This window comes from Melospiza georgiana, chromosome 13 (assembly GCF_028018845.1).
Source record: "Melospiza georgiana isolate bMelGeo1 chromosome 13, bMelGeo1.pri, whole genome shotgun sequence".
NCBI lineage: Eukaryota > Metazoa > Chordata > Aves > Passeriformes > Passerellidae > Melospiza > Melospiza georgiana.
The window spans coordinates 20,711,239-20,730,122 of NC_080442.1; the positions used below are offsets into that span (position 1 = coordinate 20,711,239).

The 18,884-nt window shown below is 41.3% G+C and overlaps 1 protein-coding gene across 2 annotated transcripts in view; it reads left to right on the forward strand.

Moving 5' to 3' along the window:
* The first annotated feature begins 1,661 nt into the window (after positions 1 to 1,661).
* IQGAP1 (IQ motif containing GTPase activating protein 1) overlaps positions 1,662 to 18,884 on the forward strand; it is a 53,718-nt gene continuing 36,495 nt past the window's right edge. For both annotated transcript variants that reach the window (XM_058033469.1, XM_058033470.1), the window contains exons 1-5: positions 1,662 to 1,742; positions 3,505 to 3,604; positions 15,454 to 15,610; positions 15,984 to 16,061; positions 17,703 to 17,779. In XM_058033469.1, the coding sequence (XP_057889452.1) occupies positions 1,691 to 1,742; positions 3,505 to 3,604; positions 15,454 to 15,610; positions 15,984 to 16,061; positions 17,703 to 17,779 (464 nt within the window). In that variant the 5' untranslated portion in view covers positions 1,662 to 1,690. The remainder of the gene's footprint in view (positions 1,743 to 3,504; positions 3,605 to 15,453; positions 15,611 to 15,983; positions 16,062 to 17,702; positions 17,780 to 18,884) is intronic.

The following is an 18,884-nucleotide window of genomic DNA, read 5'->3' on the forward strand; positions in this document are numbered from 1 at the left end:
TAACTGTATTATGAAACCTTTTGTTTTGTAATTTATGTCTGGCATTCCCTGATGTAGTTATTTCTGTAACCATTGAATTATGTCTTTCTTTAATCAATTAGGTTCTCTAAGATTGTTGAGTCCAACCAATGATCGAACACCACCTCATCAACTAGACTGAGGCACTAAGTGCCATGTCCAGTCTTTCTTCTAACACTTCCAGGGATGATGTCTCTACCACGTTCCTTGGCAGCCCATTCCAATCTCCCTTCCTGTGAAGAAATGCTTCATAATGTCCAACCTAAACCTGCCCTGGCACACCTTTAGACTGTGTCTTCTTGTCCTATTGCTTGTTGCCTAAGTATATATAGTAAGTAAATGTACTTTTTGATGGGCTCATGGAATCATTGAGTTTGGAAGTGACCTCTAGAAGTCTCTAGTCCCACCTTGTTTCCTCAATACCAGGTGAACTCGAGTGGGTTTGTCCAGGACTATGCCTAGTTAGGCTTCAACTGTCTCCAGGGGCAGAGACTCCACAACTTCTCCAGGTAACTCGTTCCAGTGTTGGATCACCTTCAGAATACAAACATTTTTTATTTTGTTGAAATGGGACTTTTTATGTTTTTCAGTCCATCGCCCACTGATTCTTGGCATGTTCTCTTGTGCTCTCCTCATATGTCAGATGCTCCAAACCCTTAATCAATTTGACTGTACTTGTTCTATTATGTCCATGTCTTCCTTGTACTGGGGAGGCTGAAACTGAATCCACAGCCAGAAAGATGTCTCCCTTACCTGCTGGTGATGCTTTTCCTAACAGAGGCTATTGGTCTTCTAAATTACTTAATATGGGCTTAGGTAGTAAATGTATGCCCTGGCACTGAAATTCATGGAACTAATTAAAATGGATACATGGTGGCTGGCATTGTCAGTGCTCTGACCTTGAACAAGAAATAGGCAAAGCAACAGTAATATGTACTGAGGGGAAGGAAATTTTCAGGGCATGATTCTCTTCTGGCAGTGCTTCTGGAGATTGCTATTATTTTTGGGCACCCTGCTTCCACTTATGGCTGAGGTGAGCTACCACGGTTTGGTCAGTAGAGATGTTTATATGGAAAGGCATGGCTGCTTCCAGCGAGGCCAGGTTTTGCTACTGTGAAGGGCAATGCAGCTGGGGAACCTGGCAGGACAAGAGGGCTTAGGCAAAGCAGCCTGTGGGAGGCAGCCGGGCCGTGGAGGCTGAGCTGATGAGGCTGCACCGCACACAGTGGGGCTCACATGGGCTGGGCGCTCATGGCTGGGCTGGGAGGGCTGAGAGCGTAAGACGTGGGTCATGACCAGGTTGACCTGGGTTGTGCCGCATATGCCGGCGGAGTTTGAGAGCTTAGCTGGGTGTTAGAAATGAGGCTAACAGGAAGATTCAGGGCCAGGGCGCTGGCCCTGTGAGAGGGAGGGACAAGGCGCCCGAGCCGGGTCCTTCAGGTTTACGGGATGGGCCGAGCTAGACTGGGGGTTGGGTCCGGCCGGAGGGGGACTGCGCAACTCGTCGTTTCTCTGCAGCGGCGGCCGAAGGTGGCGGGGGCGTCTAGGGTGCGGCCGGGGCGGGGAGAGGGAGAGAGAGCGCGGAGGGGCGACTCCTCCCCCGCCACACCCGGAGCACAGGAAGAGGAACAGCCGCGCCCTGCTCCCGCTAGCCCCGGCCCAGCGCAGCGCCATGGCGGCGGAGGACGTGGACGGGCTGGCCGTGTCTCGGCCCCACTATGGCTGTGAGTACCGGGACCCCGGGGGTCTGGGAATCCGCGTGACCGCCAAGCGACGCCCCGCCCGAGCTGTCCGTGCCGTCTAGCGCTGGGACGGGAGGCTTGGTCACCGCAGGCATGGGGGCAGCCGCGGGGTCCGGGCCCCGGGACTGCCCCGCGGGCGCGGTGCGCCCCGCCGGCTCTCCTCGCGGGCCCCGGCGAGCTGCGCCTTCCGCGAGATGGGCGCTGTGCCGCGCGGGAGCTCGCCAAAGCTCGACGGTCCTCCTGAGTGCTGGCGAGGAGTGCTGGGAGAAGGCAGGGGATGAGCAGCGACGGGGCGTCCCGCGGCTGTGCCGCCGTCGTCTGCCGCGGGCGAGCCCTGCGCCGCGCCCAAGATGTCCGCCGCGGGCGGGGCGGGGGCGGCCCTGCCTTCCGCCTTCCCGCCGATTCTGGCGACCGCACCCCATTTGCCGGGCGGAGCGCCGCTCCCGTCGGACTCGCCCTGTCCCACGACTGCCTTGTCGTGGGCTTGCTGTGGAGAGGGGGCATCGTGGCGTCCGACGCGTGGGCTCGCCTGTGCTACGATACTGCGTCAAAAATGATCAACGGCGGAGGAAAACGTGGTGCTGTGGAGGGGCGATGTTGTAGGCGGTAGTCAGTCGGACCTGGTCTTTTAACACTTCTAGGGATGGGGTCGCCACAGCTGTGAGCAGCCCGTGCCAATGCCTCACTATTTTCTTGGTTCAAGAATTTCTCCCTATCATCTGGTCTAAATCTCTCCACTTCTAGTTTAAAACTGTTCCCCCTTGTCCCATCAGTATCGCCCTCTTCCTTTTATAAGCCTCCTTTTAAGTACTGAAAGGCCACAGTGAAGTATCCCTGGAGCCTTCTCCAGGCTGAGCAAACCCTGCTGTCTCAGCCTGCCGTTTTGGGAAAGGGGTTCCAGCCCCCATAACATCTTTGTTGCTCTCTGGACGTGCTGTAGCAGGTTTTGTGCTGAGGACACCAGACCTGGATGCAGTGTTCTTGCTGGGGTCTCACAAGTGCAGTGGAGATTGTTGTTGAAGTTATTTTAGGTATAAGCTAACCTTTGCTGAATAACAGTATGAGATATTTCTTATTTGTCAAATTGGTTCATAAAACCTAAAATCTGTAGGTTTTTCTTCTTTTTTTGACATGAGATGTAAGTATGGGAAGAGAAGACTTTTTCACTGAGGCTTTGAACACACAGAATCTAGAAGATTCAGGCATATTACCCCTATCTAGATCTTCAGCATGATCTGAGGATGGCATGCAGGTTGGGAATCTGAATGATTCCCTTATAGGGAGTGTGAGTAGCATTTCCACCTTGTTTTAGAGGTGGACTATAAAGATATAGAAGGGATTATATGATGTGAATACGTATTTCTGTCCTTCATTAATCTTTTGCTATCAAAATTGGAGGATAGGTGAGGAGACAAGTGGTCGCTGATGGGCTTTCGAGGAAGACAAAGGCAAATCTAGAAGAAAATAAGAAAATAAAGGATTGTTTCTAAGAAATTGTGAGAGGAATGCAGTCAATTTGAGAAATCAGGAAGAAGGAATCTGGCAAATTTATGTGACAAGGATAAGGAAATGGAGAGTTTTCTGTTGCTCGTAAAGAACAAGTAATTAGATCCTTAGTTTTCTGAATTAAAGAAGAACAACTGTGATGAGTTTCTGTGGGAGAGGTTGCATCTGATTTTTGATGTGCCTGTTCCATTACATTCAATCTTCAACCATCTGAGGGCTGTGTTTTGTTTATTTTCAGCCGTCTTGGATAATGAGAGGTTAACAGCGGAGGAAATGGATGAAAGGCGACGCCAGAATGTAGCCTATGAATACCTTTGTCATCTGGAGGAAGCAAAGAGGTGAGAATAATTGATTTTGAAACTGCTGGTGCTCTAAAAGACGATGTGACCTTTGGTACAGGGAATAATTTGGATGCATCTTACCTCTTGTCTCGGTTTCTTAGTGGCTATATAGTTTTGCTAGAAAGAACAACCAATCAAAAAAAATCAAAGAAACTGCCTTCCTCTCCAAAAAAACTAACTGACCTCTGATGTGTATTTCTAAGGTTCTCAAAGACTTCATGACAAGGGCTCTGTAGCTGTTTGTTCTCTTATTCCTAGCACTGGATGCATTCTCCTGATGCTATGATGATTTTTTACCTTTTCTTTTTATATATCACTTATATATTCTCAATACTCTTAACATGCATACTTGTAATTCTTTAAGCCTAATGTCTTAGCATAGTCCTGGTATTCTGTTAAGCCAGAAGACCAAACATCCTGAAGGCCTTGCACTTGGAGGCCAAAAAACCTTATGGTATCTTGAAAAACCAAGACTCCCTCTCAAACATGTCCTGTAAACTAAAATTAAGTCCATCTGGGGGAAAATACTTGGAGATAAGAAAATGTCACACTGTTCATTTAAACCTCTCAGTGGAGTATAATTTTTAAATATACTAATTTACAAAGTCCATAATACTGTATACGTGATCTACTGTGTGTGTACATTTTGGTCTATTCCACCTTGGTGAATTATTGCACCATAAAAATCCTTATTAGATACTGAGATAAAAAGCCCTTTATCCCTTAACCCTGTCTAACTCTTAATTCTAAAGCCAAAGGCATCGTGTCCCGTTGTCTAACTTGTATATGTCTGGTGCACTATTGCTTCCTGGCTTAGCAGTGCACATGAAAACCAGTTATTCCCTTCCTCTTAACTGAAACCTTTTACAAATTTAAATTGTAACAGTGTATATTCCTTGCACACTGAGACCTCAATTCTTGCATGTTTCTCCATGCATCCATATATTTAATAGATCTGTAGTACTTTTCCCTGGGTTGCTCAGACTGCTTTCTGGGCACTCAGTGCCTTTCTGGAAGTTCACTGCCAAAAGAGAGAAAACTTTTCCAACAGGGCCTTAGTGGGCATACTTAGAAAAAGTGCAATGATTATTTTGTATACTCCAATGGATTTGGTAGTATCATACATTATTGCATGGTATCTGCTTTTTCTTGATGTTATGGTATAGTAGAGTTTTGCTGAGTTGTCACCTTGAAGTTGTGCTGCTGACATTTGTTTCTCATCTTTTATTTATATGGTCTGTTGTGTTTTCCTGAGTGTTACCCTTTACTCAATCCTGCTGAATTAGATTTTTTCTGATTTTTGTTTAAAATATTGAAATAACTTTTATTCTTATTCTTATTTTCCCTGTCTGGGTGCTGAATTTTGTGTAAATCTGTGTTAGCACGGCAGGCATGTTCAGCTGTAGTGACTTTACTGAGGAGGAAGTACTGAATTTGTACAAGTTCAAACTCAGTTCTACTGGCAGAATATAAAGGATTGAATTCCAGGACTTTTACTACGAATTTATAGTATATTTTTGAAGGGACAGGGAGCACGCAGTTTATGCTGTAGTCCTTTAGGCACTTTATGAGAGTTATCACTGTTGTAAATTCGCAGAGACTGCTTAGTTACTAGTAGACAATTTTCCTTCCATACAGACTTGAATGAAGTTTGAAGTAGTAAGCAAGATCTGACTGTGTTTCAAAATAACTCCTTCCCTTTGAATCCAAAGTCTACCAGCAAATGCGGGGCAAACAGGAAGAGATGAGTTGCACTGTAGTAACTGTCCAAGCTTGAAGGAGCCCCAGATCCTTCACTTGTGGGTTCTTCCTGCGTTCAACCTTGGAGTAAATGCTAGAGGAGGTGCTGATTCTCACTTGAATTCCATGCTCAGGTCTACAAAAAACCCAAAAACCACCTCAGGCAAAAATACATTTTACAGTAACAGCTTTAATATTTTCGTCTAGCTCTTGCTTAATCGTGGGTACTTACTCTTTAAATAAATCAGCTTTGACTCCGAAGTTCTTAGTGATCTTGTCTCTGCTTCTGAGTGTTGTCTTGATGTTGATGAGATTGAGCAGCTGGGCATTTGATTTTTGCCGCACATTGTCAGAAAAAAGAAGCGTTCACTCTTGTCTCAGGGTGAGCATTGAGATGTTTCAAATAATGCCTAGTGGTAGCCAGTATGTTTTGTAAAGAATGAAGAAACAGCTGTGCTGCTCCAAATGCAAGTGGTGGTGTACAGCCTTCTTTGTATCCACCTTGGCAGTAGGAGCACATATTTTTCAAGTGGAAGGTCTGCGTGGAGAGCCTCAACCCTTATCCAACCCATAACTCATGTTTGCTTAGTGGCATACGGGCTATTCATGTATATGTGAGTGGGAGTTCCTGATTCCTATAGAGAAGGCCATATCACTTAACATAAGAGTTAAAGATTAAATCTGCTCCAGGAGGGGAGCAGACTTCTGAGTTTAATAATTAAGATATACAAGGGAGAGAAAAGGCTTGAGTTCACTGTCTACTTCCAGGAATTTTTTTTCCTTCCTGAGAGGTTATTTTGTAAATTGCCCTTTGAGTTTTATTTATTGCTACTAGTGCAGTCTAGAAGAGGGCTTTTGGCTGCTTTGTTGGTAAGGAGTTTATTTAGCAGAAGCAATTAAACAAGAACTATAAGAGATCAGTGTGTTTGAAATTAATGCCCTTGATCTGAGATTTTCTATATTTGAGTTCTTTGCCAGTAGTGTAACTGAGACATAGCATCTGAATTAGATACTGTGGCTTTTTCTTGTACTATTGATTACAGTCCCTCTGAGCTGTGAGAGGGCTAATAATCTTTCTTCATGGTGAGAGAATGTCAGATTGAAAATTATATCTCTAAGGAGAAGAGGAGGACCTAAGAGCCCAGGAAGGTAGCTGGTGTACTCTGTGTTGCGCTCAGAAGCTGGAAAGGTGGATGTTGTAAAGGTGATGGTAGCCAAGGCAGGGTGAGAGGCAGCTGAAGAGCAGCAGCTGGTGACTCCTCTCCTCTTCCCTGTAATCATGTTATATTATTACAGTATAGTATTGCATTCAAACACTGTAGTTTGTATTTATTTTTTCTTCTACAACATAAAGACAAGTAAAATCATGTGGTTAACAACGTGCTGATTAGCATTGTTAGAGGCTTGCTAGCCCTTTAACCGAGCAACAGATATGGAATCTAGAAGCAAAGTGGTTTTTTTTTAAATGTTAGAAGACAGGAAGATAATAATTGGCTAGCACCTAATTTCATACTGAAGTAAAAAATATAGAAAAGTTTGAATTTCTGATCTGTTTGATGTGATGGCCCATGTGCAATGTAACTTTGGGCACTTCTGTACTCTATTTATGGCAATTTATAGCTGTTTGCAAGACCCGTCTGCTAATGAGCATACATCAGAAGCATTATTAGAGTTGTTTGATTGGTCTTTTTCAACTGTCACTGTTTTTCTATTGTTATTTTGTAGTTTTTAATTTCAGTTAATAATGTGCAACAGTCTTGCGAAACAGGAATTAATTCTTGCTAGTTGGAGAAAATTACACTCTGCTTCCCTAAGTTGCTCAAGATTGTGAAAGACTGAAATGAAATTTGGAGTTAAAATGAAGATTGTGAATAGAGGGATTCCTGTACTATGTGAAGAAAAATGGCTTTATTAATAAGTGTTGTTTAATACCTCAAATTTTCTTTTCCATGTTCTCTTGTTTGTTTGGATTGCTTTACTTTTTTGTTTTGTTTTGGTTTTTTTTTGTTTTTCCCTGTCTCCAAATCACAGTAATCGAATAGAAAAGCTGTGGCAGTGCAGATAAAACTGCAAAAATATACTCTGTTCTGTTGCCAGCTCATTCTCACAGAAGGGTAAGGGTATATTTGTCTTGAACAGAAGCAGCCTGAGACCTGATTTTTGTGGTCCTTTTCTAAGAGTCAGGGTGTTTTACTATAATATCCTTCATCAATGTTTCCACTTGGAGATTGGGTCAGATACTGGTTTTGGGTTGGTTGTTTGAATTGGTTTTCAATATGTGTTGTTTTGTGGTGGGTTTTTTTGTTTGTTTTCTGCTTCTCTCAGACACAATGTAAGTGTCATGTTAGATTGTAATCCAGGAATATTCATAGACAATATTTTATTATCACTAGTTATAAGTTGAAGTAACTTCTACTTAGCTCTTACTGCTTTATTTGGGCTTTTATCGGGTCCTGTTTGGACTTGAGGTATTTCTCTACAGATCCTGTTCTGTTTCGTGTGACCTCATGCAGTTGCAGGGAGTGGCTGTCTGGACTGGAAATGACTTGGAATGCACATTCACGACTATTTTTTCTGAGAAGTGGGTGGAGAGAGGTACAGAAAGGACAGTGGTGGAGTACCACCATCTTTGCCTCACTTCAGATACTTCTTTTATGACTCACTGGAAATGGTAATGAACAGCAGGCCAGGAGGAAAGAAACAGCTGTTTGTTCAGAGACCAGGTTTTTTCTTTTTGGACGGTGCTTTCTGAAGGAGTACTGTGTATAATGTAAGGAGAAAGCAGCTCAAAATAACCAAAGCAAACAGATGTTGCTAACAGTTCTTGGCTATTAAGTACTGTGGACTGCTTCTTAATAATCCTTATTTACAAGAAATCAGGTTGGTCTTGAGGAGTGATAACTTCAGTGATGTTGTAGCTTCCAGGCATTTAGGCCTATTTAGTTTCTAATGCTAAATGATCAAGGCAATTATCTTGAAGAAGATTTCTGTGTGTTTGATAATTACGTTCCTCTTGACTGTGGGCTTGGTACTCATCTCAGCTCTCCAGGACAAATGATCAATCTTTTTTGGCAGACATGGCAAGAGCAGCAGTATCCTCATCAGCAAGAGCAGCTAAGAGAATTTTTACAGGTTTATGGCAGTGGTTGCAAGGAAGCAAAGAGGAACCTCATATTTACCTTTAAGGGGATAGGGAGTAGTAGAGGGAAAGATTTTAATGACAGAGTATCAGTATTGTCTTTGGTTCAGCTGCATGTTGCCAGGAAGAGTACATCAATCACTGGGGAAAATCTGACATATGTTACTCAATTATTTCTTGCTCTCTTGTATCTTTGAACTGAAAATGCCTGTGTGGATAATGAGAATGTTCTTTTAGCTGTGGCTAGTACTTATTTTCCTAGCTCTCTGTCTGTACAAACCTTACTGAAAGGCATTGAAATATCCACCTACTTTTCTGGAGGATAACACTCCTGATGTGATAAATTTATTTTACTTTGCCATTGTTAACTCTCTGAGAGATCTTTCTTTCATCTTTTGAGGTGATTCCTTGATTTTTTTAGAGCTGGTAGAATGAGTTATTTTGAGGAGAAGTTTTTGTGGGGATTTTTTCCATGACTGTCCAATGCCCTTGTTCAGGTGAAATGGATGGAGAGCTGAGTCTGTCTTCCAAATTTTCTCTTCTTAACCATGTGTGAGAATGCCTGCCAAGTGTACATTTGTAACTGCACTAAAAATATTTGAGATTGCCTCTACATATGAATGATCAGCTGGAGTATGGGAATCCTCATTTTTCAATAAAACGAATAGTATGGTTAGTCAAAAAGATGCCATATCTGTGGTGTTGCAGTAGTAAGCAGTGAAAAAGTTTTTAAGCCATAGTTTTGTACATTCTTTTGGGTGGTTAGTGCAGATACTGTTGGGAAGAAAAAAAAAGGTGCTGCCTTTTGCTCTCACTGCTTTTTCCTCTGCTGTGGTGCTACAGCGGCCATGCATCTTTTCCTTGGTACATTTCTGGGGAATTGCATTAGAAGAAGGGCTGAACGATCACAAACAGAAGCATCTAGATGTGAAGGCACGATGTGCAACAGTTGGAATGAATTGTCTTTAACAATGCCTGGATTAGCTGCTAGTCATCCAGATCCCAGCATGTTTGCATTTGGTTTCGCTAGACCCCGTTTGAAGGCAGAGCGTAGTGAACAAATGCTGGTGAATCGTGGAGGTGGTACTGGACAGAGATAGTCATCGCTGTTTACTGTCAAAGGGTATGGAAAGGTTTATCCTTATCTGTAACCTGTAAATTCTCCATCTGGTTGCCAACTGAGAAGGTGTGCAGAAGATGTGAGGAGAACTTGATGACTGGTCACCCTCCGTGTCAGGGCAGCAGGTCCTGGACCTCCTGATCCTTGTTGGGCCAGGTGTAATGGCCCTCTCCTGGGTGGATAGCTTGAACATCCTTTTCCTGCTTGAGCAAGAGCTTTTTCTTTTCTGGGGCAAGTAACAAAACTCTAAATTTCTATTTTGGCTTGTTAGATTTTTCAAAGCTATTTGAGTTGAAAGTGAAATTAAGAATTATGCTTTTGGTAGAGAAATAGAGGGTTAGAAATAGACCAATCAGCAGTGAAATGTGTTTTAGTAAACACATCTTGCTCAATAGGATAAGTCAATTTACAATCCTGATAGTTTTATAGTAATTACTGGTGTGATTTTAGTGGTTGTAAAGGTACCTGACAATGTGTCATACTGATATGAGCAAAGTCCTCTGAGTTAACAAGTGTGATTTTGGATTTCCATGCTTTGGAAGTCTTTAAGGGACTGATCTTGAACATTGTATCTCTTGATGATGATCTTGTTTCCCAGGATGTTTGTTGTTGCACCGCTGTGAAAGCCTTCCTGTGCTTCTCTTCCCTCCACCCTTCCCTGGGATGTGATTATGATCTTTGAAGAGTGGAATTCTAAATAAGTATTGTTGGTACCTTCCTTTAGATAGGACACCTGCTGTCTGAAACATGCTGGTGTCCCTTAGTCTTCTTTTGTGAGCCTTGTTTCTGTAGGATCAGTTCTCAGGCAAAAGATGATAATGCTTTAAATGGTGTCAGTGCTGGGTGCTGGACAAGGCAGGCAAACAAAATTGATGTATTATACAAATATGGACCCTGAGGGTGAGCAAATCCATTGGGGAGTTAGGGAAAGGGAGACAGTTTTTCTTTATTGAGGTTTTGTTGTTCTGAATGGAATGCTTAGTATGCTGTAAGTCATTGTGTGTCATCATTTGTCATTTTTGTAGTAGGAATTAAATGGCAGGCTAGCATTATTCACTGTCTCATTTCCAGCTTCTGACTTATGGTTGTACTGTGACCACTGAAACTCCATTTGTCAGAGTTCTGTCCTCTTGTGTGTTTTCTGCCATCTCTTAAGATTTTTGCCAAATTCTCCTGTTACAGCAGCCACATGAAGAATAAGATGCTATCACAAACTATTACTTAAGGAGGTTTATATTATTTACTGTATGTCAGAAATCCTGTGAAACAAACTACTTTCCACCTAAATAAATGTAGTTTTCAACACAGGAACAGGTTGATCATGTTACAGGTCCTTCTTGCTCAAAATGTAGCTGTCCTGAAATTGTGAATCTAGCTAAGTAACTACCAAAAACTGAAGTATGTGAATATGTTTGGGTCTTTACTGCTGCAGGTTTTCATACCAACTTTGGCAGATCAAGAACAATTTTTTCATTTATTTTCTTGTGAGCAAAACTGTTGTTATATGTTTTATGCTATTTTTTTTTTGTTTTTTTTTTTAGCTCTGACTAGACAACTTTAGGAACTTTTGCATTAGCACTGTGATATTTGGCAGAGTTATACCACAAAGGTTTCCAGTATTGATTTTATTGATGCTCCAGGCACTTCAAAAGTGCACAAAAATGACCTAATTTCAAGAATTTGTACTCACAGTCTGAGCACGTGCATGGAAATCACGTGTTGAAAATGTCTTTGAAGAATGTGATTTTGGGCAAATAGCCTGCCTATTTCATGGTTGTGAGAAGGAGACGTTTAAGGCAGTCTAACTCTGTTGGTAAAGCACAAGCTTAGGTAGGCTTGTTTTCCTAATTAAAATATATTGGTATGGTATACAGACAGTGTTATGAAGATCGGACACCAGCAGTCAAATATAGCCCTGGAAAGAGAGTTAAGCTCTGTGCCCCTCCAGTCTCCCTCCGTTTCCTCATTCAGGGGGAAATGGAGCATACGCCTCTTGAAGAAGAAGACAACGACCTTCTGAAACGTGGTTGGTAGGGGAACACTGGAAGCAAGGAAGCGCTGCTGTGGCACTGACATGCTTACAAAGAGAAGACTCACATGATTCTCACCTGTGATCAGGAGCTCTGTGGCCAGTGCTCTCAAACTAGTGACTCAGAAGTTTACATGGAGGTTCTGTTTGCAGCTTTCCTGCTAATGCAACTGGTGAGGTATTCAGTAAGCAGAATGTGATGTGGAACTGAGCTTTAACCAACAGTGTTGGTACTGATACAGATCGTACCAGTTATTCTTCAGCATGATGTGTCAAGGTTACATACTTTATCTTCTTAGAGTTCTTATTTGCTGGAAGTGATATAATGTCACTCTTGAGGCCTGCACAGTGGAACTGACCACCAGGTGCAGACTTAGATGGTGTGTTGGGCCACTGAGTCATCTCAGAGTTGAAAAATGTCCCTGGCTAGGTCTGTGTTTTGGAGTGGTAGGAGAATTGAAGGTTAGAAAATGTTATTTATATTTCTGGCCCCTTCAAATAATTAGTTTTACTTGGAAATTATTGTTACTTAATGATGACCAAGAAGTGAGCTTTCCTCATTGGTGGATAAAATCACTTTTTTCAACTATTGATGCCTTCTGTATTTTGTATGTCTTGCTCTGTTTTCTTTTTGTGCTGGAACATACTGCATGGTAGTCCTGTCATGAAATGAGCAGCCTTCTTTAGAGGCTTTTTCAATTTTTAAAATTTTCTACTCTAGTATTTTTGTTTATTCAATTTGCAACAGTTTCCGGAGAGATGGTTTGCTAGTTATAGGCTTGTCTATAATCAGTCTGAGAGGAAAAGAGCGGCTTTTTATTTATTTTCCACACTATTTAAATTGTCTCAGGTTTAGCCAGACTCAACATTTTCACAAATGAAAGAGCAAAAGGTATGCCATATGATCAGTGTTAAGTTTTTGCTGTGCCTAAACTCCAGATCTGGTTGAATTGCACCTACGATACTTTTCAAACATAAGGACACATTTGTGTAAATTTGTCATAACTCTCAATAATGCCATATTGTGGGAGAATAAAAAAGTTGCTAGTTGAGATGATGATGTTGTTTTTTTCCAGTCCTTGGTAATGAAGCTGAGTTTCCTTTGAAAGCTTGAAGACAATGTTACTTGAGAGACTGGCTGCCCAACAATACCTGATGTTAACTTTTTATTGTCATGTGTTGTCAGGAGAGCCTGGCTCTAAATTGCAGTTGATGGTAGTAGCTGCATGTAGGCATTCAAGAATTTTTTTCTAGCAGGGGGATTTTGTAACAGTATGACTAACTGATTGAAAAGGTGCACTACTTTAATTAGAGCTAGCTTCAGTAAAATTGTAAGTCCAGTATTGTCTATGCAGTCATGTGATGAAACTTGATTGAAAAAACAATTCTGGGTTAAATATTGTTTTCTGTACTGGTGAGAGGGAGGGAGCATAGTGGAAACAAGTAGCAGAAGTAGCAGAAAATAATTGAAAGTTTCTGCAAAACCTTGTTGATGGCATATTGTTCAAATGCCTAATGTCGAAAAGGAGTAGAGGTTGTTGCCCACCACCTGGGTTCCCTGCTCATTGAGAAATGTATTTGTATTGTTCATCTGGAAGTTCCACATGTATTTCTGCCTTTTAAGGATGACAGGTTTTAATTTTAATACAAGTATGTAAGCTTTTAAATATAAAAGGTATTGAATGATATTTTCTGAAAACATAGCTTTGTCCTCTGGCTTAGCAAATGGTTAAGGAATGCTACACCAAGCAGGAACATTACTGTATGTAAATTGCTCTAGTTTTGTAGTTATAATAACACCCACCTAAGAACCTGTTGAAACAGGTATGAGTACATTGAGATAGCTTATGTTCTAATTATGGGCCATTTATCTTTCGTTATGGAGACAGACAAAACTCACTGCCTCTGTGCCCTTCCATATGGTAATAATTAAATTGTTTGGTCACATATCCCTTCTACTTACTTTAGGTCTTCTAGTCTGAAGAAAGTGGATGTTTTTTGGTGTTTTTTTTTTTTGTTTTCCAGGTAAGGTAGTTGGGAAGGTGTTGTGAAAACTGTTGCTATGATTTGGACTCTATCAGCATCTGAGTAGCTCTGTGTCCTCTCAGGAATCTTTGGTTCTAATGGTCTGTGGCATGCAAGTGACAGTATCTTTTTGATAATAGTCCAGAATTTTTAAACTTATGTCATGTTTATCACATATTCAGTTAGTATGTGCATTTTTCTAGAACTTAATATTCAAGAGCAACTAAGTTTTGAGAGGAAAGCGGCAAAACCGGGAAAAACGGTAGTTTTAAGAAGAACTGAGTTTCTTTCTGTATTTTATGTATAGATATTTTCCAGGTGTTTCCAGAAACCTTTTCTTCCTGGTAAACACTACTTTCCAGGTCCTGCTTTAGGTTGCAAGCCCCACCTTTTTCCTGGGCTCAGGCTGCAGTCCACAGTGCAATGGTGTCTCATTTGGGATTTAAAGTGCACTGGGTTGCAGCAGGATCAACTACTTGCTTGTGTTTCAGATTAGTGCCAGTAACGTGGGTTTATAATCTCTGTAAGCCAAATTATTAACTTTGTTTACGTTATACTGTCAGCTCTGTTTTGTAGTATGGACTGTTGCTCTTTTGGACCCCTGTTGTCTTGAAAGTCGCCTTTCTGTGATCTTATTTGGCCCAAGTCCTGTAAGAGCTTTAGAGTTCAGCTGCAAGTGAGGCATGGTTTGAGTAAGACACTTTAGAAAATGGCCTGTGGTTGTGCAGGTCCCTTTTTTAGAGACTAGAGCAGTCAGGTGGCAGGTCATCTTCAGGTGAAATTGTAGCTGAGCTTGCAGGTTACAGCCTCCAGTAGCTTGTACAGAAAAAATATCAAGATGCACCTTTGTTTTGAGAACAGTGATTTTTTTCAAAATGTTTTGCTGTAGTCTTTATTTTTGTCATGAGATCTGTGATATCATTTGATGAGATGGAAGGCAGCAATATAAGGGAAAATGAGTTATGAGGAGAAGAATGCCTGTTCCATGTTTTTTCCCCTGTTCTTGAAACGTAATAGTAGGATGGGAGAAGACATATAGGAAGATAGACTTAAGAACATCATCGTTGAACTGAAAGAGGGTAGGTTTAGATTTGATATAAGGGGAAAAATTCTTTACTGTGTGGATGTTGAGGCACCTGAAGCAGTTTGCCCAGGAAATTGTGGCTTGCCCTATCCCTGTAAGTGTTCAGGACCAGTCTTGGATGGTCTGAGCAACTTTGTCTAGTGGAAGGTGTCCCTGCTTATAGCAGAGGGTTGGAATGAAAAAGGCCTTGAGGTCCTTTCTGACTCAAACCGTTCTATGATTCTGTGAACATTGTAGGACCTCTCTGTGAGATTTAAAAGAGCTTGAGTAAGCGACACAAAGTCCTGAAATAACTAGCAAATACTTAATGAGAGTAAAGAAATGCTTGTGAGATAAACCGGTACAAGGGGAAGATTTAAGTTAAGTTAGTTAAAAGGACAGGATGGCCACACTATCTGTAGACCAGTGCAACCTAGGTCGTGGGCTGAAGCAGAAACATGAAGATGAGATGGTGTCTTAATTGCTTTTGAAACTCTGGCTGATTAACTCTGAACTCTTCTCCTTAATATTTTCTCTGAAGTATTACTGACTAGCATTTTAATGACGCCACTCTGTCTTAGTGTTATATCTGTTTTCAACCCCTAGTGCTAAGTGAATAGTATGCTTGAGTATGACAGCAGCAGCAGCATGAGACTTGTTTGGCATGGGATTTTGTTCACAAATTAGAAATGTATTAATATGACCAATTTTGTTGTTTTTGCACTTCCAGATGGATGGAGGCTTGTTTGAATGAGGAGCTTCCTGCCACAACAGAGCTGGAAGAAGGATTGAGAAATGGAGTCTACCTGGCAAAACTTGGAAATTTTTTCTCCCCTAAAGTGGTTTCTGTGAAGAAAATCTATGACAGGGAACAGACTAGGTATAAGGTGAGTACTGTTGACCATGGATACTTCTTTAGATAGACATCTAAAATGGGAATATGTACTCATGGAAATACTGTGAGAAAATAAGCGTAAAGTTAATTTGTATTAGTCTTACCTGAGAAACTCTGCCTTCATTCTAGAACAATGATTAAATTAGGGGGTGGGTGGACTCTTACCTTTATATCTAAGCTTGCATTTAGGTAAAATAATTTCTTGTAAATGGTCAATATGAGTGTTTATAGAAGACTTCGGACTTCTTTCCTGCAAAAATGTTGTTTTCACTATCTGGGTTAATGAAACTCATTGCTGTTCTTGACAGCTGTGATATTTTTTTTCTAAGTGCCCTCCCTCTTGTTTCTGCCGGTTTTTATTTCAGGCAACTGGTCTCCACTTCCGACACACAGATAATGTGATCCAGTGGCTGAATGCCATGTCTGAGATTGGTCTCCCCAAGGTAACTTCTGTCTTGTACATATGAATAAATAAATAATCTCAGAAAAGCTTTGCATTCTGTGGAAACATTTGCTGTTACAAAAAGAATCAGCACACTTACACTAGTTAATTCTTAAATTTCTAGATTTGTGTCCCTATAGAAACTCTCTCCTAGAACTTGCTGAAAGATTTCATTCTGCTACATGTGTGAGAATGACTAGGAGCAAAATAATTTATCCCTGTGTACCATATCCCTGATATTACTTATCTTGAATAATATCTGCAATATGTCGTTCTTGCCTTGTTTTGAGCAGTATCCAGGCGACAGTTTGATTGTGAAAGTTTTTTTAGAAATCAATGCTAAACTTAGCAGCACAACAGAAAATACTATGTTCTCTGTTTCTTCAGACTTTCCTGTTAAATTTTCACGACAAGTTGAAAATGTTCCTGGTGTGGCTTAATCAAGTATAAATGATTGACTTGACTAGAGAAATGGCCAGATAAACTTTTCAGTGCTAATAAACACAGTTGCCTAACAGTGTATGGAACTGTGGTAGCATTGGGCTGATAGTCAAGTTTATTTGTAGCCATGTTATGCATAGTCTCATCAAAACTGGCATTGTGTAGTTTAAGTTGATGCATGTTTTCTTTGCATATGTACTTGCAAATTGAACACTTTGGTTTTGGCAAAGATTTTTAAATAACTTCCTGTGATTTACTAGTTGAGCTTTCCTGGGATCTATGATGATCTTACAGAAACACATTTGGTATTAGAAAATACTGAAATATGCTGTTAGGGTGGTTAGGTGAAAAGAAATGAGGGATTTAGACGGAGAGGCATCAAGTGCCAGGTATGAGGTAAGATTTTTCAGATGCATTAGGCTTTGGGTGGAAGTAAATGTGTGAGAAGATGTTGAGGAAACTAGGTTGGAGTTCAGTACATTTACATGAGATACTGGTGCTTTAAGTATTTTACCATGCAGAAGAGCCAGCGAACTGATGCTGTGGAATTAGGGGTCATTCAGTTGCTCTTGCCTTTACAGAAAGAGCAGTGCTATTTTGTTCTCATAGGCAACAGCAAGGAACCTTCAAATAGTTGGAAAATAACATACTTTATTATGTTACAATAAATCAGGACTTCTGAAATAGCTGAAATGTCATTTGTTAAACTTGGAAGGCTTTGTGTTTGAAAGCTTTTGGGTCCAGCTAACTGAAAATATAGTATGCAGAGCACCTCTGTGCTGGTCTGGGTTTCCAGTTTCCCTTTGAAATTGTCTCTCCTCTTGTTTTTTAACCACATTTAATCCAAACGAAATTGTGTTTTCTCTCTTCTCCTGTGAGTCTTTTTTCATCCTTTGGCTTTCACAGAGGTCCTTGCTAATACCTCATGACCCAGTCAGTATCTTGGTGTACACACAAAAGAAAGATTCTGCCCATTCACATATGTAGAACTTGGCAGGAAAAGGACAGTTCTGATTTGTGTATTGGAAACAAAAGGAAGCATTGACACTTCATTAGGAGAAACACTGGTCCAGGGCAGAGAAGCTTGAAGAGTTGTGTTCCATGAGCTGTTTCTCTAGTGTAATGTGGAAGAATTGAGCTGATGTGATTTGGCTATATAGATTGAATATAATTCAGACAGCTACCTTTGTTTTGTCTCTAGATATTCTACCCAGAAACAACAGATATCTATGATCGCAAGAACATGCCACGCTGTATCTATTGTATTCATGCACTCAGGTAAGGAATACTAGACAGAAATCTGGTTGCTTCTGAAATCTTTCTGCAAAGCTGAAACGTGACAGGAAAGACAGCTGAACTGAAGGCTGGATGACGGCAAGTCTTCTAGCAGAACAATCTCATCAGGTCAGCAAAGATTAATTAAGCCAATATTTTGCCTACGGCAGGGGCCAGATCAGATTCTGAAAGAAAAAAGCCAGTTAAGTATGTTGATATTACTACCTTTTTATTCTGGTGTTCTGGTTCCCACCCTCTCTGCTGTCTGAGCTAGGCAGAGTTAGGCATTGTTTAACCAAGAAGATAGTAAGGCACTGGCACAGATTACTCAGAGAAGCTTTGGCTGTCCCATCCCTGGAAGTGTTCAAGTCCTGGTTGGACTTTAGCAGCCTGGGATAGTGGAAGGTGTCCCTCCCTGTGGCAGTGGGATGAGTTGAAAGTAGATGATCTTTGAGATCCTTTCCAAGCCACGCCTTTCTGTGATTCTGTGATCTGTGTTGAGCTGGCATGACAGGCAGAAAGTAGGAGTTGGTTTTATTTTCCAGACCCATGTTTCTGCAGCTGTATGGGAACATCCCTCCTTTGTAGCGATTCTATTTCTCATCAGGCCGCAGGTGAATACATTAACCCTATTTTAGTGAGCCAAATCAGCCTAGTGGATACTTCACTATTAGAAATGCCACACCTGCAGTCCTGTGTCCAGTTCTGGGCTCTCCAGCATTAGAGAGACACAAACCAACTGGAGAGAGTTTAAGGAAAGGTCACTAAGATGCTTAATGGACTAGAGGATCTCTCCTGTCAGGACAGGCTGAGACAGTTGGGCCTATTCAGCTTATATAACATATAGTGCCATGGGAATCTCAACAATGTGTGCAGCTATCTGAAGGGAGGATGCTAAGGAGAAGCCAGGCTCTTCTCAGTGATGACCCATGATGTGATAAGAGGCAAATGGCATAGTCTGAACCATAGGAGAGTCCCTCTTAACATCAGCAAATTTATCTGTGAGATTCTGCTTCATTTATCTGTGAGATTGACCAAAGAGTGGCACAGGTTGCTCTGAAATGTGAAGTCTCCACTGTTTTGATCCTCAAAAGCCATCTGAAATGAT